The following is a 14602-nucleotide window of genomic DNA, read 5'->3' as shown; positions in this document are numbered from 1 at the left end:
AATAATAGGAAATATACATCTTGAAAATCAAATATTGACGATTACTTTCGGTATTACCCATTATTCTTTTTATCAAAGTTCTGCATTAAAATAAACATTAATACAAATTCGCGTATCTTAATTTTATTTGAAATGCCTGCAGATCTTTTAAATACTTCTTGTATAAATAAATAGTTCTTTTACAAAAGCAATTAAATTTAAACTTTAATTTTATACAACCATATAAATATATTTTTAAAATAGTAAAGTTTCCACAAGTATTTAATGTTTAATATAAATTCTCGCAATTATCAAGTCCTTAAATTTGAATTTAAGTATCAGTTTGCAAAGCGTTACCAAAATATTGACAACTGAAAAATGCCAACTTTTTATATTGCGACGGTCACCTTAAACTATTGGTAAGCCTATTGTTTTGCGATGTAGTATGCCCGTACCCGTGCTAACGAAAAATACCGCTAAAGGAAAATCCCAATCAAGTCTTAGTGGCACTAACAACGGTCACTTTTTTTCACATTTACCTGCCCGCGCGTAGAAAACTTGCTACTAAGTTTTTAATTCCCGTTTGCTGCCGCACGTGCTTGATTATTAATTCCTGCGCGCTTAATAGTCGCTTGTCAGCTGTGCAAATTCCAAAAAACTAAAACAATTAAGCAGGCTGTTTACGAATTTGGCGTTACATAAGAAACGGATGGCCAAGGGAAAATAAAAATAACAACTACGGAGCGATTATTTCATCAGCAACTTCTGGAAACGGCAGAAAAGAAAAAGGCAGGACATATAACTAAAACAAAAGTTTAATTTATTGGTAACAAACGAGTGAAAATATGAGCTGGGCAACAACAAAGCAAAGGCAGAAATGTTTGAACTGTAGCAGCGGCAGCAACAAAAACAACCGGAGCAGCAGCAGCAACAACAACTGTGCGCCTAGCAACAAGATAAATTCGGCGACCGATTTTCTTTGATTTGCGCCCATTTGTTGAAAGCACAAAAAGCCAAAGAGTGTAAATAATAGCAAGTAGTTATAGTACAATTCACCGTAGCACAAGTGAATTTCACATAGGGCAGCGATAAAGCCCACGATAGCAATAATAATACAGAAGAAGCGCTTTAGAAATCAAAAAACGCAAAATGAATCCGATTAAAGCACAATCAACGGGCAGTCCCAAGAAATTCAACGTTTTCGCCCATGTCAAGTACGAACATATGGTGGCTGGAGTTTCCGGCGGAGTGGCCTCCACACTAATTCTCCATCCCCTGGATCTGATCAAAATTCGCTTTGCAGGTGAGTCATCTATATATTCGTACAGGGGAATTCCGCTCTACACAGAAAAAATAGTTAAGGTTTTTATTTTCATGGGTAAGTGTCGATAGACCAACCAAACAAAAATAATCAGTAAGGATCGCCAATAAACATCTTAATATTTTTATATTTAAGCTTCCAAATTATCCCAAAGTTTTTACACAATTGAATTTATGTTAATTCATAATTTTTTATACTCGAACGCAGTTCTCAACTTATTATAAAATTTAATACAAAAATAGACTTTATTATGATGTAAACAGTTACTGATAAGAAAAACTGAATCCCCATTATAAATCTTCCTCTATTGCTGTGCAGTGAAGAACCCCTGGCACGTGTGAGGAAAAATGCCGCCAGTCTGGCTGCAGATTATTATTGCACTTTATTCGCTGCTCGCTTTTTGTTTGCGCTTTGCCTTACAAATTTTCCATGGAAAATTTGAGACGCTGGCGTATCCGAGAAGTGACGTATCTGTTTCTTTTTTGCATCATGGAAAATTTGAGAAGCTTGCGTATCCGAGAAGTGACGTTTAAGTTTTCGCACATCAACAAATCTCAAATGGGGCCACGGGCACGGGAACTTAGTTTTTCTTTTATTCGATAGATAGACTGAAAATTTATGGGCTTGTTGACAATTGACCGAAACACTCAAATTAGTCTAATCTGGATTTTGTGGGCCAGTGACTGGCCAACAGCAGTTTTCATTGTTTACTTGCTGCTATTTTACTGTCTGGTTCAAAGATCGATACTGGCTATCAACCTTTGATATACAGATATGATATACTGGTATTTATTAATGGCAGTTATGGAATTCATCAGGCCATTGTGCTTATGCGCCATTTGCTAAAAACTATGTTATTGTACTAAATCCGAATCTGAATCATATGTATGTTTGTCCTCGATTGCGCTTCATGCGCAAAATACGTGAACAATATTTCCGTATAGTCTGCTTTAAAATGCCAAAACAACAACAAGCTGAGCGGGTTTATTGTTTATTAAATGTTATTGCCGCCCAGTTTGTCCGGATCAGCGCTAAAAATCGGCAAAGCAGTAAAGTAAATATGTAAATTCACCAGAAAACTGATCTGTAAACAGCCACAAGCCGTGTTGTTTATGTGAATTTAAGTCGCACCATGCGAATTTTGTAAGCTGATAAAGGGAGCCAAAGTTGGGATGGTTAAAAATCCAAAAGCTAGTGGGTCTCCCTCGCTGTGAACCTCCTCGAATCTTGTGGGATACTCGATTTGGCAACAGCTGTTTTCTATTGACTTGCGCAAGGCCTTTTTAGCGATGACGCATTTTGGCCAAACGAAACCCGTTTATCTTGCTTTTGCTTTTTTGTATTATTATTATTTTGCTCTGGCTCGTTTTTAATCACGTGACCACTTGACTTGACTGTACATTCGCTTTGTTAACGGCAACTTTCAGCGGCAACTGTCCGGTTTATGGGCTGAAAACAAGTTCCAACTGTTGCCAAGCGGGAAGTTGGCTGATTCAGCTCTTCGGCGACCTTATCGCAGCGACTAAAATCGAGTGCATGTCGAAAAACTCATTACTTTGCCCAAAGCCAATATGGTTCATTGTAATACCCCCCTCTGAGTGGATAGTTGGGTTGTCCAGTCCCATTTCAAGGTCACACGTGGGGCACAAGCAGTTATTAATAGCCTAGAAGCAAAGACGAGCCCCTTTCTTCTGCCTGGTGCTGTTGTCAGGCCAGATCTTATGATTGCCTCGCTTATATATGTAGAATATATATTCTCGTATAAATAGCTAAATAGCTGCTAATGGACGCGAAAACAAGTAAACTGCTCGCTTTCGACACTCCCCGCTTATCGCATCCGCTGGCAATTAACGCTATCTATCTGTTTTTTTGGCGAAAACAACTTTGGCCACGGGCCTGGGCCTTTATGGAGTCAACAACAGATTTCCCCGTAGACGTACAGTTGCCTAAGTGAAGAGTGATACTCGGAAAATGACGTATTCTTAGACCCTTTAGTGCCAGTATCCATAATCAAGCAAGACCCAAGGTTGCAATGTCTAGACTTGTTTATCATTTACGAGCGTGATTCGTTCTTCACTTGCAGTGAACGATGGCCGGACAGCGACGGTGCCACAATACCGGGGATTGAGCAGTGCCTTTACCACCATTTTCCGGCAGGAGGGCTTCCGTGGACTCTACAAGGGCGTAACCCCTAATGTCTGGGGATCGGGCTCCTCCTGGGGCCTGTACTTCATGTTGTAAGTACTATGACGTGTAGCTTAATAATAACAAAGCTAATATACAAACATCCTCCTTAGCTATAACACCATCAAGACGTTCATCCAGGGAGGCAACACAACCATGCCATTGGGTCCCACGATGCACATGCTGGCTGCTGCTGAATCTGGAGCTCTCACCTTGCTGCTGACCAACCCCATTTGGGTGGTAAAGACGCGTCTCTGTCTACAGTGCGATGCCTCGAGCGGTGCCGAATACAGAGGTATGATCCATGCTCTGGGCCAGATCTACAAGGAGGAAGGCGTACGGGGTCTATACCGCGGCTTTGTTCCTGGCATGCTGGGTGTCTCTCATGGATCCATCCAGTTCATGACCTACGAGGAGATGAAGAACGCCTACAACGAGTACCGCAAACTGCCCATCGATACGAAACTGGTGAGTACGCAGATCGCAGATGAGCAAATCATCACATGACCGAAATGCGCGTGGCGTTGACATCGGATATATGTAAGAAATTGGATGGACAGATGCGGTCAACTTAATAGCACAAAATTGATCAGAAAGCTTCTCTTTTCTTAATTATAAAAGATATCACAATTTGTTTTTGTCTTTGTGAATCTTATCAAATACCTATATTGGTTTAACTTCTTCATATAAAAACAATATTTGCTAGCAATGTTATTGTTCTGATGACCACTTCTGTACACAACCATATCCGAATTTATCCGGCTGTGATGACGTCTCTGCGAATTGGCAGCCATTCAGAATATTCTGTTCGCCTCATTAATATGTTTTCCTTCTCCCACAGGCCACTACCGAGTACTTAGCCTTCGCGGCTGTCTCCAAGCTGATCGCGGCAGCGGCCACCTATCCCTATCAGGTTGTGCGAGCACGTCTGCAGGACCACCACCATCGCTACAACGGTACCTGGGATTGCATCAAGCAGACTTGGAGGTACGAGCGCATGCGCGGTTTCTATAAGGGCCTGGTGCCCTATCTGGTCCACGTCACGCCCAACATCTGCATGGTCATGCTGATCTGGGAGAAGCTGACCAGCTAGATGGAGTATTAAACTAGAGCTGGGAATCTAGAATCTGACACAGAATTTAAGCTAAGCGCCTAGAATACACGAATCTTTCTAGTTTCTTCTGATGTGCAGCTAACAGCAGAAAATGACAAACTTATTCTGTATTATTGTTGTAATTCAATTTCGGTTTAGTCCTAGCACCTAACCCTAGCCTTAAGTGTATTCCATAACTAGTTTATTGTATATCCTTCACACCTAAACACTTCGAAAGTAACTGATGTGATGGAGGCCACGGCAAAAGTTGCCTCTACCTATGAAATTCAATTTCAGAGACGCATTTCTTGCACTCTTCATCAAAACAAAAACACACATTTAGTTCGTAGTTTAGTTAAATTATTTATTTTGTAATTGCTCGGAATTGTGTAAGCACAATATAAAACCAGTTTACTGTTTAGTTAGTTGATACAAAATTTCGTTTTGGCAAAAAGATTCTTCATAATTTTGAAAATGGTTTATAATTTTAAGGATAAACCTTGTGACACTTATGTAAATAAGCATGAACGCATTGTGAACCCAACTAAGCCAAACAGTGGAACAATCTTATTGAAATCAAAGAAAAGAGAAGAAATGCGAAATTGTTTACATATATTAAAATGCAACGATGGCAAACACGAAAGAAAAAACCAAGAATCAAACTAAAGCAAACACTGTCAACGCGTCCAACCAGCGTCTTTTCATTTGTCAAAGGGCTCAGGGCAGCTTCAGTAAGTAGTACTTGCTCCTTCCGCTCCTTTAGCCATCAGTAACCCCCCAAATTGTGCAGAATCTCTTTGCTAATCTGAAACAGCCAAATGAAATGGGCGCTTACTGTAAGTAGTTATAGCTCTTGGTTCACAGTCACTAACCCTCATCGTATTTGGCTCTCTTTGCAGATTCGAGGGCTTCAGAGGTTTCTACAAGGGTCTTCAGGCAAGTCTGACCCGTGTGGTGCCTGCTTGCATGATCACTTTTCTGGTTTACGAGAACGTATCGCATTTCCTGCTGGCAAGGCGAAAGCAGATTGAGGCTGAAAAGAACGACTCGAACGAGTGATTCCTCCCTCTCAGCAAACCTTTTAGTTAAGCTATCTTACCTCAGTACGACATTACCATATGTCTTTATAGTCAGCGAGCAGTTGCAAACGTGTTGAGCATGCGCAGCTGCTCTTAGTTTAAGCTCAATTAGACGTGGTTGTTAAAAAAAAACCTGGCAGCTTTTCTAGTAAGTTAGTGAATGTTGTTCCTAGTGTGTCTCAGCAGGGGTTTTTGATTCTGACCGAACCCCACGAGTATGCTAAAATTGTAAATAAAATATTAAAGATACTTTTAAAATTGTAACAATTGTTGAAAATAAACCAAATTGTTATCCAAAGTATTTTTATATATTGTTTCTAAATGATTTGAGATGGACTTTATATCCTTTAATTTATATTTCAAAATTGAAGCTGCACAACAGTATAAAAATTGAAAGTAAGACAATCTGGCATCTTTACAGATCGGGTAAGCTTTAAAAAGCAGCCACAGTGGAATAAACTAAAACCATTATAACATATTTTACAACATTTGAATTAATGGCGCGGAAATTGTGAGATATAAAATCGATTTACCGACAAGCGATGGCGATTTTTAATTTATTCCTATTCGGAGTCCGATTAACGGTTTTCTATACGAAGCTTTTTGCAAAGCTCTCGCTTTCAGTTTCGGTCGTGCGCCGAAGTTTTCCTCGGCTGTCTCAGTTATTTATTTCAGTTAAAAACTGGAATTACTCGGGGGTGGACGTCATCAGTCCTCGCTATTGTTGTTGTTTTGTACCGTCTTGGCTCGATGTTATTGCCGTTGTTGTTGTTAGCGTAGTTTTGCGTGTCTGAAAATCGAACGTGTGTAAATTTAATTTACGGGTCGTAGAATTTGCCGCCAAACGCGTAAGGAACAATAAAAACAACAAAAGCCCGTTTAAATCTTATGCAAGGAAAGCGAAGTAAGTGGTGACCACCGAAGTGCTCCATTTGCATTTCGAAACCAGTTTCCAGCAATTCGAGTGCACAATTATTGTCCAAAAAAGTGCAACGGTCGAGTTCAAAAAACCGATCAGTTGAGATAACGACACAAATATCAGTGAAATTTGCAAATAAATACCCATGGTGATGATAAGTTCAAGAACAGTCTAGTCGTTGTTTACCGTTAGACTAACTAGAGGGAACCTTGAAGAGTGGAAGAGCAAACCACATGTTGCTCGGGATCTGGATTCTAGAAAGAAAGAGCGGGACAGCTAGAAAACGGCAATAGAGCGCGTGTGAATGACCTTGACTGGGCGGGGGCGTGAGATAAACCAGCAGAAGGTCTAAAGATCATACACTAGCCCATATCGGTGGTTGCATGGCAACCAGCGTCATCCGGAGCAGTGTTGTCTCGACCTCCGCCGGACGCCGGAACATATGTGACTGCCTGGCCCAGGAATCCTCAGTATTGGGAAAGTCCTTGCCCAAATCCAAGTCAGCCGACCAAATAACGGATCTCTCCTGCGCCTGCCTTCGCTGTCAGTACCTGGCCAAGGACCTCCAGACAGGCTACCCGCTACCTGTGGAGCATCGGCACCGACCCGTGAACTCAGGTTCCGGGTCTCTGGGAGCCCTCAGCGCCAAGGAATCGCCCATCTTCGTGCGTCGCCAGGCCTGGGTCCCGCCTGCAGTGTCTCAACTTCATCAACCCTTCAGCTCTTCGCAGTTCTCCCTCCGAAGTGCCGTTCCGGCCTACGCCGAACCCACCCCGGAGTTGGATCTCGGTGCCGTTGAGGCACTGCCATCCGCAGCGGTCATGCCCGCGGGAACCAATCGGAACCACATGGACATCAACCGGAACAACGGATACCTGCACAACGGAGTAAGTACCAAATCTCACAATGAATGGAGCTTGTTTACGACCAGCACATGGCGAAGTAGCTTTCGAGGTCAGGCTTAAAGTGGGGGAAGTAGGATACAGCCCAAGAAATAAGAGAAAAAATAGGTAGGTAATTATGTGTATTATATTACCGCAAAAGGTTTATTTTATGTTTAGCATAACACCAAAAATAAAATTTAAGACTGACTTTTAAGAAAGCCAAGTTAACATACTAAACTATTTTTGCAAGTGTAGGAAATGCCCAAAAATAAGTTGGCCAAGTGTTGCAATAACTTTAGCTATTTTGCCTTGTCAGGCCGTTAACACAACCAGCGTGCACTCATTAGCCGATTAAGTCGCTCAGAGAACTTGGCTAAAACTCATTGCTCGCCAGATGGGATTTCAGAACGAAACAAATGTGCGGAATGCGAAATAATTAAAATACTCGCATTGCGGAAAATCCCATAGCACTTTTATTCATTTCCATGCCCACAATGCCGGACTCCCCTTTTCAGAATTAGTTTGTTTCTAATCTTTAAACAATCGATTGCCCTTCTCCCTTACATTAAGCTACCAATTAAATGGTAATGAAATTAAAACCGTTGTTACATTTGAGTCCCCAGCGAAGCTATAAACAAACCGATAAAATCAAAACAATGCCAAAACAACACAAAAATTTCACTCTCTTTGTAGCTACGGATATGGATATACTGTATTCCATACCATACCATACATTAGAGACGGATCCGGGGGCGAGCACCATGTGGGTGTGTTCAGCTACTTAAGTGATTGCCGGCTAGCTAGATATAGATATCCGCTGCTGTTGAGAAACTATAATGTATAATGGGAATTGGAAGGGCTGCTACTGTTTTAATCGAAAAGCCAGACAACGTCACGTTTTAAGGTCAATTATTGGACAAAAGACAGAGAAAGTGTGGGGGTCTTTAAGTAATTTTAGCATTTTCCAATTACACATCGCACATGTATGTAATACCCTCGATGAATCACAAGGTCTCATTGCATTTTTGGTCACAATCTAATCAGGGCTCGTTCTCTTCCTCCTCCTTTTTTTTTGCTGATGACTCCATGGAATGATAAGATATGAACTGACACTCCACTCCATGCTGCTGATAATACGCAAAGTTGCGTGTGCAGAGTCCATTGAGGAATCGTTGTCAGCCACACGGATAGCATCCTCCTCCTTATGTAATCATCTCGAACTCCCTCTGCGCATCGCTGCCTGAGGCAATGCACTCCATATTATTATTGTTTGTTTGATTTTACTTTTGTTGCCGACTGATTTTATTTACATGACAATTGCCCAGGCCAACTGATAAGCATATGTATAAAGAAATATTACTGGGAGTTGCTCTGGTATCACGCAAACCAAGGTGGGAATCTTGAAAATTTACTATCTTATATACTCGTACATAAACTCCGTGTTGACAGTTTGAGAAATATCAACCTGTAATTTAAATGAAGGTGGCAAGTTCACATTATAATACTTAAAAAATTCATAATAAGCATGGATCGTTTTATTCCTAACGTGACCCATTAAAAGATTCAAATATATAAAAATGTATTTGGAATTTAAACTTCCTTGATCTTAGATCTGTTTTAAGTCGAACTACTTTTTGTTGAGTTCTTGTGAATGCTTATTTAACGTAATACATCCGTTCTTACTATTAAATACACACCTAGTAATACTTTATACAACATTTTGTGTACTTTTTATTAGCTTATAATTTTCAAAACAAACAAACGATTTGATAACTATTATATTTAGTCTTACATGCATTTTACATATCAACATGTAAAAATTTTAAATTTACTTCTACATTTCCTTACCACATTAGATTGCATACTTTTTGGGGGCCATTTCGAAATCGAACGACTAAAACAAATTGTTTAGCAATAAAAGTAGTTTTAGTAACTATTAAAGAAATAAGTGTTGCTCCACATTGCTCGATTTAACGCTTGGCGTGAAACATGCAATCCCAGTAGGCTCCATTCCAGGAACCCATCCACGTGCTTAGGTCCTTTTATGTGAACATACAAGCACGTGATTCCCAGCACATAGATGTGGAGACTTCTTGCGATTTCCATTCCGTATCCCATTTACAGGAAAGAAGTCCGGGCAGGACTTCATCACATCCTGGCATCCGTGTGGCTTTTGTTCGGAATGGGGTCGTTGGGGTAATTGCAGGCGCCTGTGATGGTGGGACAAATGTTTCACATACCACTTCTGTTTTGTTCCTGGATTGCGTGTAAACATTTGCAGGCATAAAAGGAATTCCTCTACGTTCGACATTTATGCGAAAGTGAATTTCTAATGCTTTCGGTTTCCATGGCATAAAATAGTTTAAAAGCCCTCAGTTCTGTTCCCCAACTGGAATTTTGAAGCCTGAGGAAATGTGTTTGCTCTAATCTCCGATGAATTATGTAAGCTGATTCGAGTGTTGACTTGTCCTCGATTTCAAAATGTACATACCGGTGTACCTATAGACAACACACTTTATTGTGTCTTGTATATAGCATCTGAGCAATGGCAATGTCTAGCCAGAACTTACGTAAATCTATGAACAAACGATGAAATACATTTATATTTGTTAGAATCTTAAATCTTAATCTATCTTAAGAGCTTAAATTATAAATATATAGAAGGTATTGGAACTAAGATTATATCTTAGTAAAGGATTAGTTAACCAATCCCCTTCTCAATGATATTGCAACCACAATATTGTGTCTATATTAGGAACTGTAATATCTAATTAACTCAGACTTGAAGCAACTTCCGTACATCTGGGGGATTGAATAAATCTTACTAAATGTGGACAGATACATGCATTTGTGTGCCATCCCGTCTGCGTTTTGGGTTATTACTTTAGTAATCGTATATGGACAATGTATCTCTTTCCCTGTCGCTCTGCTTTATGCACTGCGGCTAACCACGTTTTGTAATAAGCGTAATTCTATATAGTCACGTCGCAGCAGTCAGTCGACAATCAGCCAAGACAGCGCCCAACCCGCCAGATTGATGTGTCGCCCACTTAATGCCGAGCGACTCTTTTGGGACAAGTTGATGCGGCAAATCCTCAGCTTAAAGGAAGCCCTCCAAGTGCCATGGAGCGTGTGTTCTTGGTTGTGCTTGGAGAGGTCAGGTCCAGAAATGGACACTGAGTGCTCCTTGCTCCACTGATTGTGCCGGATGATTGGTTACTCTTCATAGAATCACGTCTTACCTTGATCCCAATGTTAGGGCCCAGTAAATCCGGAGCAGGGCTAACCAGGCTGGACAACTAGTGACCATTATATACTGACCGAACCAACGGACACTGGTCAATCTTTGTCCGGAGACAGCTTGATAAGCGGGTGTCAGCCGTTCAAACGGACCATTCAAAGGCCCACCGGCTCTTCTCACGCTCATTTCGTAAGCGATTTCGAGGCGTCAACCAGTGTTGGTAAGCACCTGGCCAGATATAGCTTTTTCGTAACTGTAATGCAAAACCTCTCACCACAAAAGAGGCGGGGCAGGGGTGATGCCAACGGGGCGTATTAAAATTTATAAAAGCCTAGTCGTCGTCATTTGGGATTTCAGTGCGCGTTTGTTTTGTTAGCGCTGTGGTTGTTAAAAAAAATCGAGGAGACCAGAAAGGATCAGGGTCAGGATAAGGATAGTATATTAATCGGTAGCAGATGGAAACCATTGAAACATTTGATCGGTAGAGATCATCAACGCCAGTTAAAAATATGCCCAACGTGGACGATCAGAGGATAAAGGGCATAAAGCGAGCGGAATCGGAATTATCAGAGGAAAAGAGTGATCGCCAAGAGGGGGAGGGGGATCCGAAAGAGGAGTCGGAGGAGGCCAGCGGCAAGATCAAGGGCCGTTCCCGATTCTCTGCGGCTCTGCGAAGCCTCTCCAAGACCAAAACCAAAAGGGAAAGGGAGCTGGATAAAAGTACCGACAGGGAAACCAGAAGCGCGGAGGAGGAGGCGCAGGAAACCCCAGGTGAGCTGGAAGACGTGGCCAGTTCCATTTCCACGGACAGTGGAGCTCTCGCCAAGACAAAAAAAAAGAGCCTGACGCGCCGCCTGCTCTTGGGTGGTCTGAGGAAAACTGGGAAAACCTCGAAGGTTCGTCCCCACAGCCTGGCCACCAGCGACGACCTCAGCGTGGAGCACCTGGATGCCACACCCTTGCCATCCCCACCCGGTTCACCCTCTTCCGCTAGCAGCAGCACACTGCAGATCACCATCAGTGGTAAGAAGGTGGAACCAGCACCCGCCAAGAAGAGCGGTAAGAGTAGGCCGAAGAGCGACACGGATTATCTGACACCCGCTGCCGAGGAGAAGAAGCCGAGAAAGAAAACCACTACCACCACGGTGACCACTAGAGATACGAGCAGCAGCACCCGCACCACCAAGCTGCTGGTAACCAAGAAGAAGCCCCAGAGCCCCGAGAGAGAGTCGCCGTCGCCCCTTATCACCACCACCGAGAGCACGCGCGATACGCCGCCCAGAGAGCGGGCACCAGCGAAACCGAGTCGCGTTCAGTCTGCCAGCGGCACCGGAACTGTTCGCAAGTCCCAATCTTTAAGCGGATCCAGCAGGAAGCTGGAATTGATGCAGCAACAGCAGCAGCGCGGCCACCGCCTTAACGCCAGACCACTGGCTGAAATAGCGAATACGGAACCCCAGCCATCCGGGCAAGAGGCCCTGGACCCATCCATATCTATAACCACATCCCCTCCGGCCGCTGAAGACGGTGTCTCGTCGGCGGAAAGTGCCCAAACCATTGCCAGTCCCCCGCCCGTAGTACGTTTTGCCGTTGGCAGCGCCGTTAGGAGTCCTTTAAGCGCCTACGAAGCCGCATTAGCTGCCGCTGCCAGTCAGCAGCCCAATTCCAACGAGGAACTCAGTGACTCCAGTCTCCGGCGGCTTAACTTCGCTCAACAACAACTCATAACCGGCGACCACGACAGCATCGAGGGCAGGCGAGAAACCTTGCGCTATCAGTCCGTAGCTAGTGAATACTCCAACCAGGACTCCGGGTCGGAGGACGAAAGCGAGGAGCAAGCGGAAGCCAGAGAACCAGACAGTGCCAAGTCCATGCCGGCCTTCGGTGACCTGACCATGGATCAGGAAATGGAACCGGTAAGGTGTCGCCGCCGTCGTCGGATTGTTAGTTTGCCATTTTACCAGCAAAGAAGCCCCACAAGTGTTATGTTATGGCCCCCTTCTAGTGTGTGTGCCTGAGTGTCATTCAACTGTGCGGGCGGGGGGAACGAGGTAATTGTCCAAGGGGTCTCGTCAACTAACCAGCAAATCTCAGTGCGGATTGACAAGCTGGAGAAGGTGTAACTAATACCCGACTTAGAATTTATTAAATCCTATGTTTGATGTTTTGAATTTGAAATTGTTAAGAATAGTCGGTTATATAGTGGTAATTAAGTTACATTATGTACAAATAATTAATGGGATTGCCTAAAGCTACTGTCTTGTGAAGATTTGACTAACTATAGTATCTTCTATCCCTGATTCCAGGCCATTATGACGTCCACCAGCGATAAGCGCGAACATCTGTACAAGATTCTAGTCATCGGTGAACTGGGAACCGGAAAGACATCCTTCATCAAGCGGTATGTCCATCAGTTCTTCAGTCAGAACTACAGGGCCACCATCGGCGTTGACTTCGCCCTGAAGGTGCTCCAATGGGACGCTAACACGATAGTGCGCCTGCAGCTGTGGGATATTGCCGGTCAAGAGAGGTTCGGAAACATGACCCGTGTCTACTACAAGGAGGCAGTGGCTGCATTCATCGTGTTTGATGTGACACGCAGTAAGACCTTCGATTGTGTAAGCAAGTGGAAGGAGGACCTGGACTCCAAGGTGCAGCTGCCAGACGGCAGTCCCATTCCGTGCATCCTGCTGGCCAATAAAGTGAGTATTAAGAAAGATTGAAATTATTTTTCAAATATTCTATTTTTCTTTTTTCCTTTTTGTAATTCATTATAAATCCAATTTTCAGTGCGATCAGGAAAAGCAGGGCATTATAACGCAGCCCGAGAAGATGGATGAGTACGTGAGGGAAAACGGTTTTGCCGGCTGGTTTGAGACTTCCGCCAAGGAGAACATCAACATCGACGAGGCAGCCCGTGCCCTCGTGAATAAGGTGATAATCTGTGATAATCCTTAGCCAAAGCTGAGCTAATCTTTCTCTATTCACCCGACAGATACTCATCAACGATAAGCTGATATCTGCCGATCTGGCCGATGCCGACAAGTTTAACCTGAGCACGGGCGATGCAGCCGGATTGGATACCAAGAACAAGTGTTCCTGCTGACCTGGGACCGAGGTCCGGCAATTTGCTATACATTTCAATTACCATTCCCAGTCTGAGCACGTCCAAAAGCGAGTTTCGAAGACAGAAACGCAATGTGCCTACGTCCACTCCATGTTCATGTTGTTAGAAGTTAGCGATAACTATGCTTAGGGTTTCAACGTAACATTTGTCTAAGACTTAGTCTCATCCGCATCCCGATCATCCCGTCCATCCATTTATCGGATTGCCTTTATCTTTAACACCCAAGCCCCGTAAATCCCGATAAGACATTTCTGTGGGTCTACATTGTAGAATTGGAATCCGGGTCACTGAGTGAATTTATACCGTGGAACATAGAACACCTAAGCATTCGCCCCATTATTATTATCATTATTATCGCGAGGATTAGCCAGAGATAGTGCAGCATCCGTATCATAGAATTCTACATTTGTGTAAAATACGAAACGTGTTCTTGTTTTTGTTTGTTTTATTTGCCTACGCTGGCGAGATTGTTTTATCTTGGAATTATTACTCTCACACATGAAAACACACTCTGCCATCTTTATTTGCATTTAGATAAAAATACGTACGATTTATGCAATACGAAATGAGAAATAAAGTTTTTAATGGTAGTTAAGTTAAGCGGGAGTGTTTTATTAGCGGTCTGAAAGCGGAAAATTTACGGGGGATCAAGAAAGGTGTGTATTTTTCTTTATTAAATTATTGTCAATCAGAAGCAATTTAGTCGACTTGGAATTTTGAAAAAGTATTATATTACTTATACGAGATGTCTAGATATTTAAATTTAAAATAACTA

The 14602-nt window shown here is 42.8% G+C and overlaps 2 protein-coding genes across 3 annotated transcripts; both read left to right on the top strand.

The window, feature by feature from the left end:
• The first annotated feature begins 497 nt into the window (after positions 1–497).
• On the top strand, positions 498–5920 carry LOC108104582 (mitochondrial folate transporter/carrier). The gene is made up of 5 exons (XM_017210743.2): positions 498–1282; positions 3384–3537; positions 3598–3952; positions 4326–4471; positions 5477–5920. Exons 1-5 carry the CDS (start codon positions 1129–1131, stop codon positions 5634–5636), a joined length of 969 nt encoding a protein of 322 aa, XP_017066232.1. The 5' UTR covers positions 498–1128; the 3' UTR covers positions 5637–5920.
• A 428-nt stretch (positions 5921–6348) lies between these two features.
• LOC108104579 (ras-related protein Rab-32) lies at positions 6349–14427 on the top strand. 2 transcript variants are annotated; one of them, XM_017210736.1, is made up of 4 exons: positions 6349–7462; positions 13007–13402; positions 13491–13634; positions 13696–14427. In XM_017210736.1, the coding sequence occupies exons 1-4, from the start codon at positions 6959–6961 to the stop codon at positions 13804–13806; spliced, it is 1155 nt and encodes a 384-aa protein (XP_017066225.1). In that variant the 5' UTR covers positions 6349–6958; the 3' UTR covers positions 13807–14427. The 2 variants fall into 2 exon arrangements, with proteins under 2 accessions (XP_017066225.1, XP_017066224.1); XM_017210735.2 differs by lacking the exon at positions 6349–7462 and adding an exon at positions 11060–12616.
• The last annotated feature ends 175 nt before the right edge of the window (positions 14428–14602 follow it).

This window comes from Drosophila eugracilis, unplaced genomic scaffold, assembly GCF_018153835.1.
Source record: "Drosophila eugracilis isolate 14026-0451.02 unplaced genomic scaffold, ASM1815383v1 contig_1765, whole genome shotgun sequence".
In the NCBI taxonomy this organism is placed as follows: domain Eukaryota; kingdom Metazoa; phylum Arthropoda; class Insecta; order Diptera; family Drosophilidae; genus Drosophila; species Drosophila eugracilis.
Note: the sequence above shows the minus strand (reverse complement) of the source record. Positions and strands in the feature narration are given on the sequence as shown.

Excerpts from the sequence above, each read along its gene's own strand:
- LOC108104582 (XM_017210743.2), top strand. The coding sequence starts at position 1,129 with ATGAATCCGATTAAAGCACAATCAACGGGCAGTCCCAAGAAATTCAAC. Across the intron at positions 3,538-3,597 it reads TGGGGCCTGTACTTCATGTT|CTATAACACCATCAAGACGT; the intron begins GTAAGTACTATG and ends CATCCTCCTTAG. Across the intron at positions 4,472-5,476 it reads TGCATCAAGCAGACTTGGAG|ATTCGAGGGCTTCAGAGGTT; the intron begins GTACGAGCGCAT and ends CTCTCTTTGCAG.
- LOC108104579 (XM_017210735.2), top strand. The coding sequence starts at position 11,210 with ATGCCCAACGTGGACGATCAGAGGATAAAGGGCATAAAGCGAGCGGAA. Across the intron at positions 12,617-13,006 it reads TGGATCAGGAAATGGAACCG|GCCATTATGACGTCCACCAG; the intron begins GTAAGGTGTCGC and ends CCCTGATTCCAG. Across the intron at positions 13,403-13,490 it reads GCATCCTGCTGGCCAATAAA|TGCGATCAGGAAAAGCAGGG; the intron begins GTGAGTATTAAG and ends TCCAATTTTCAG.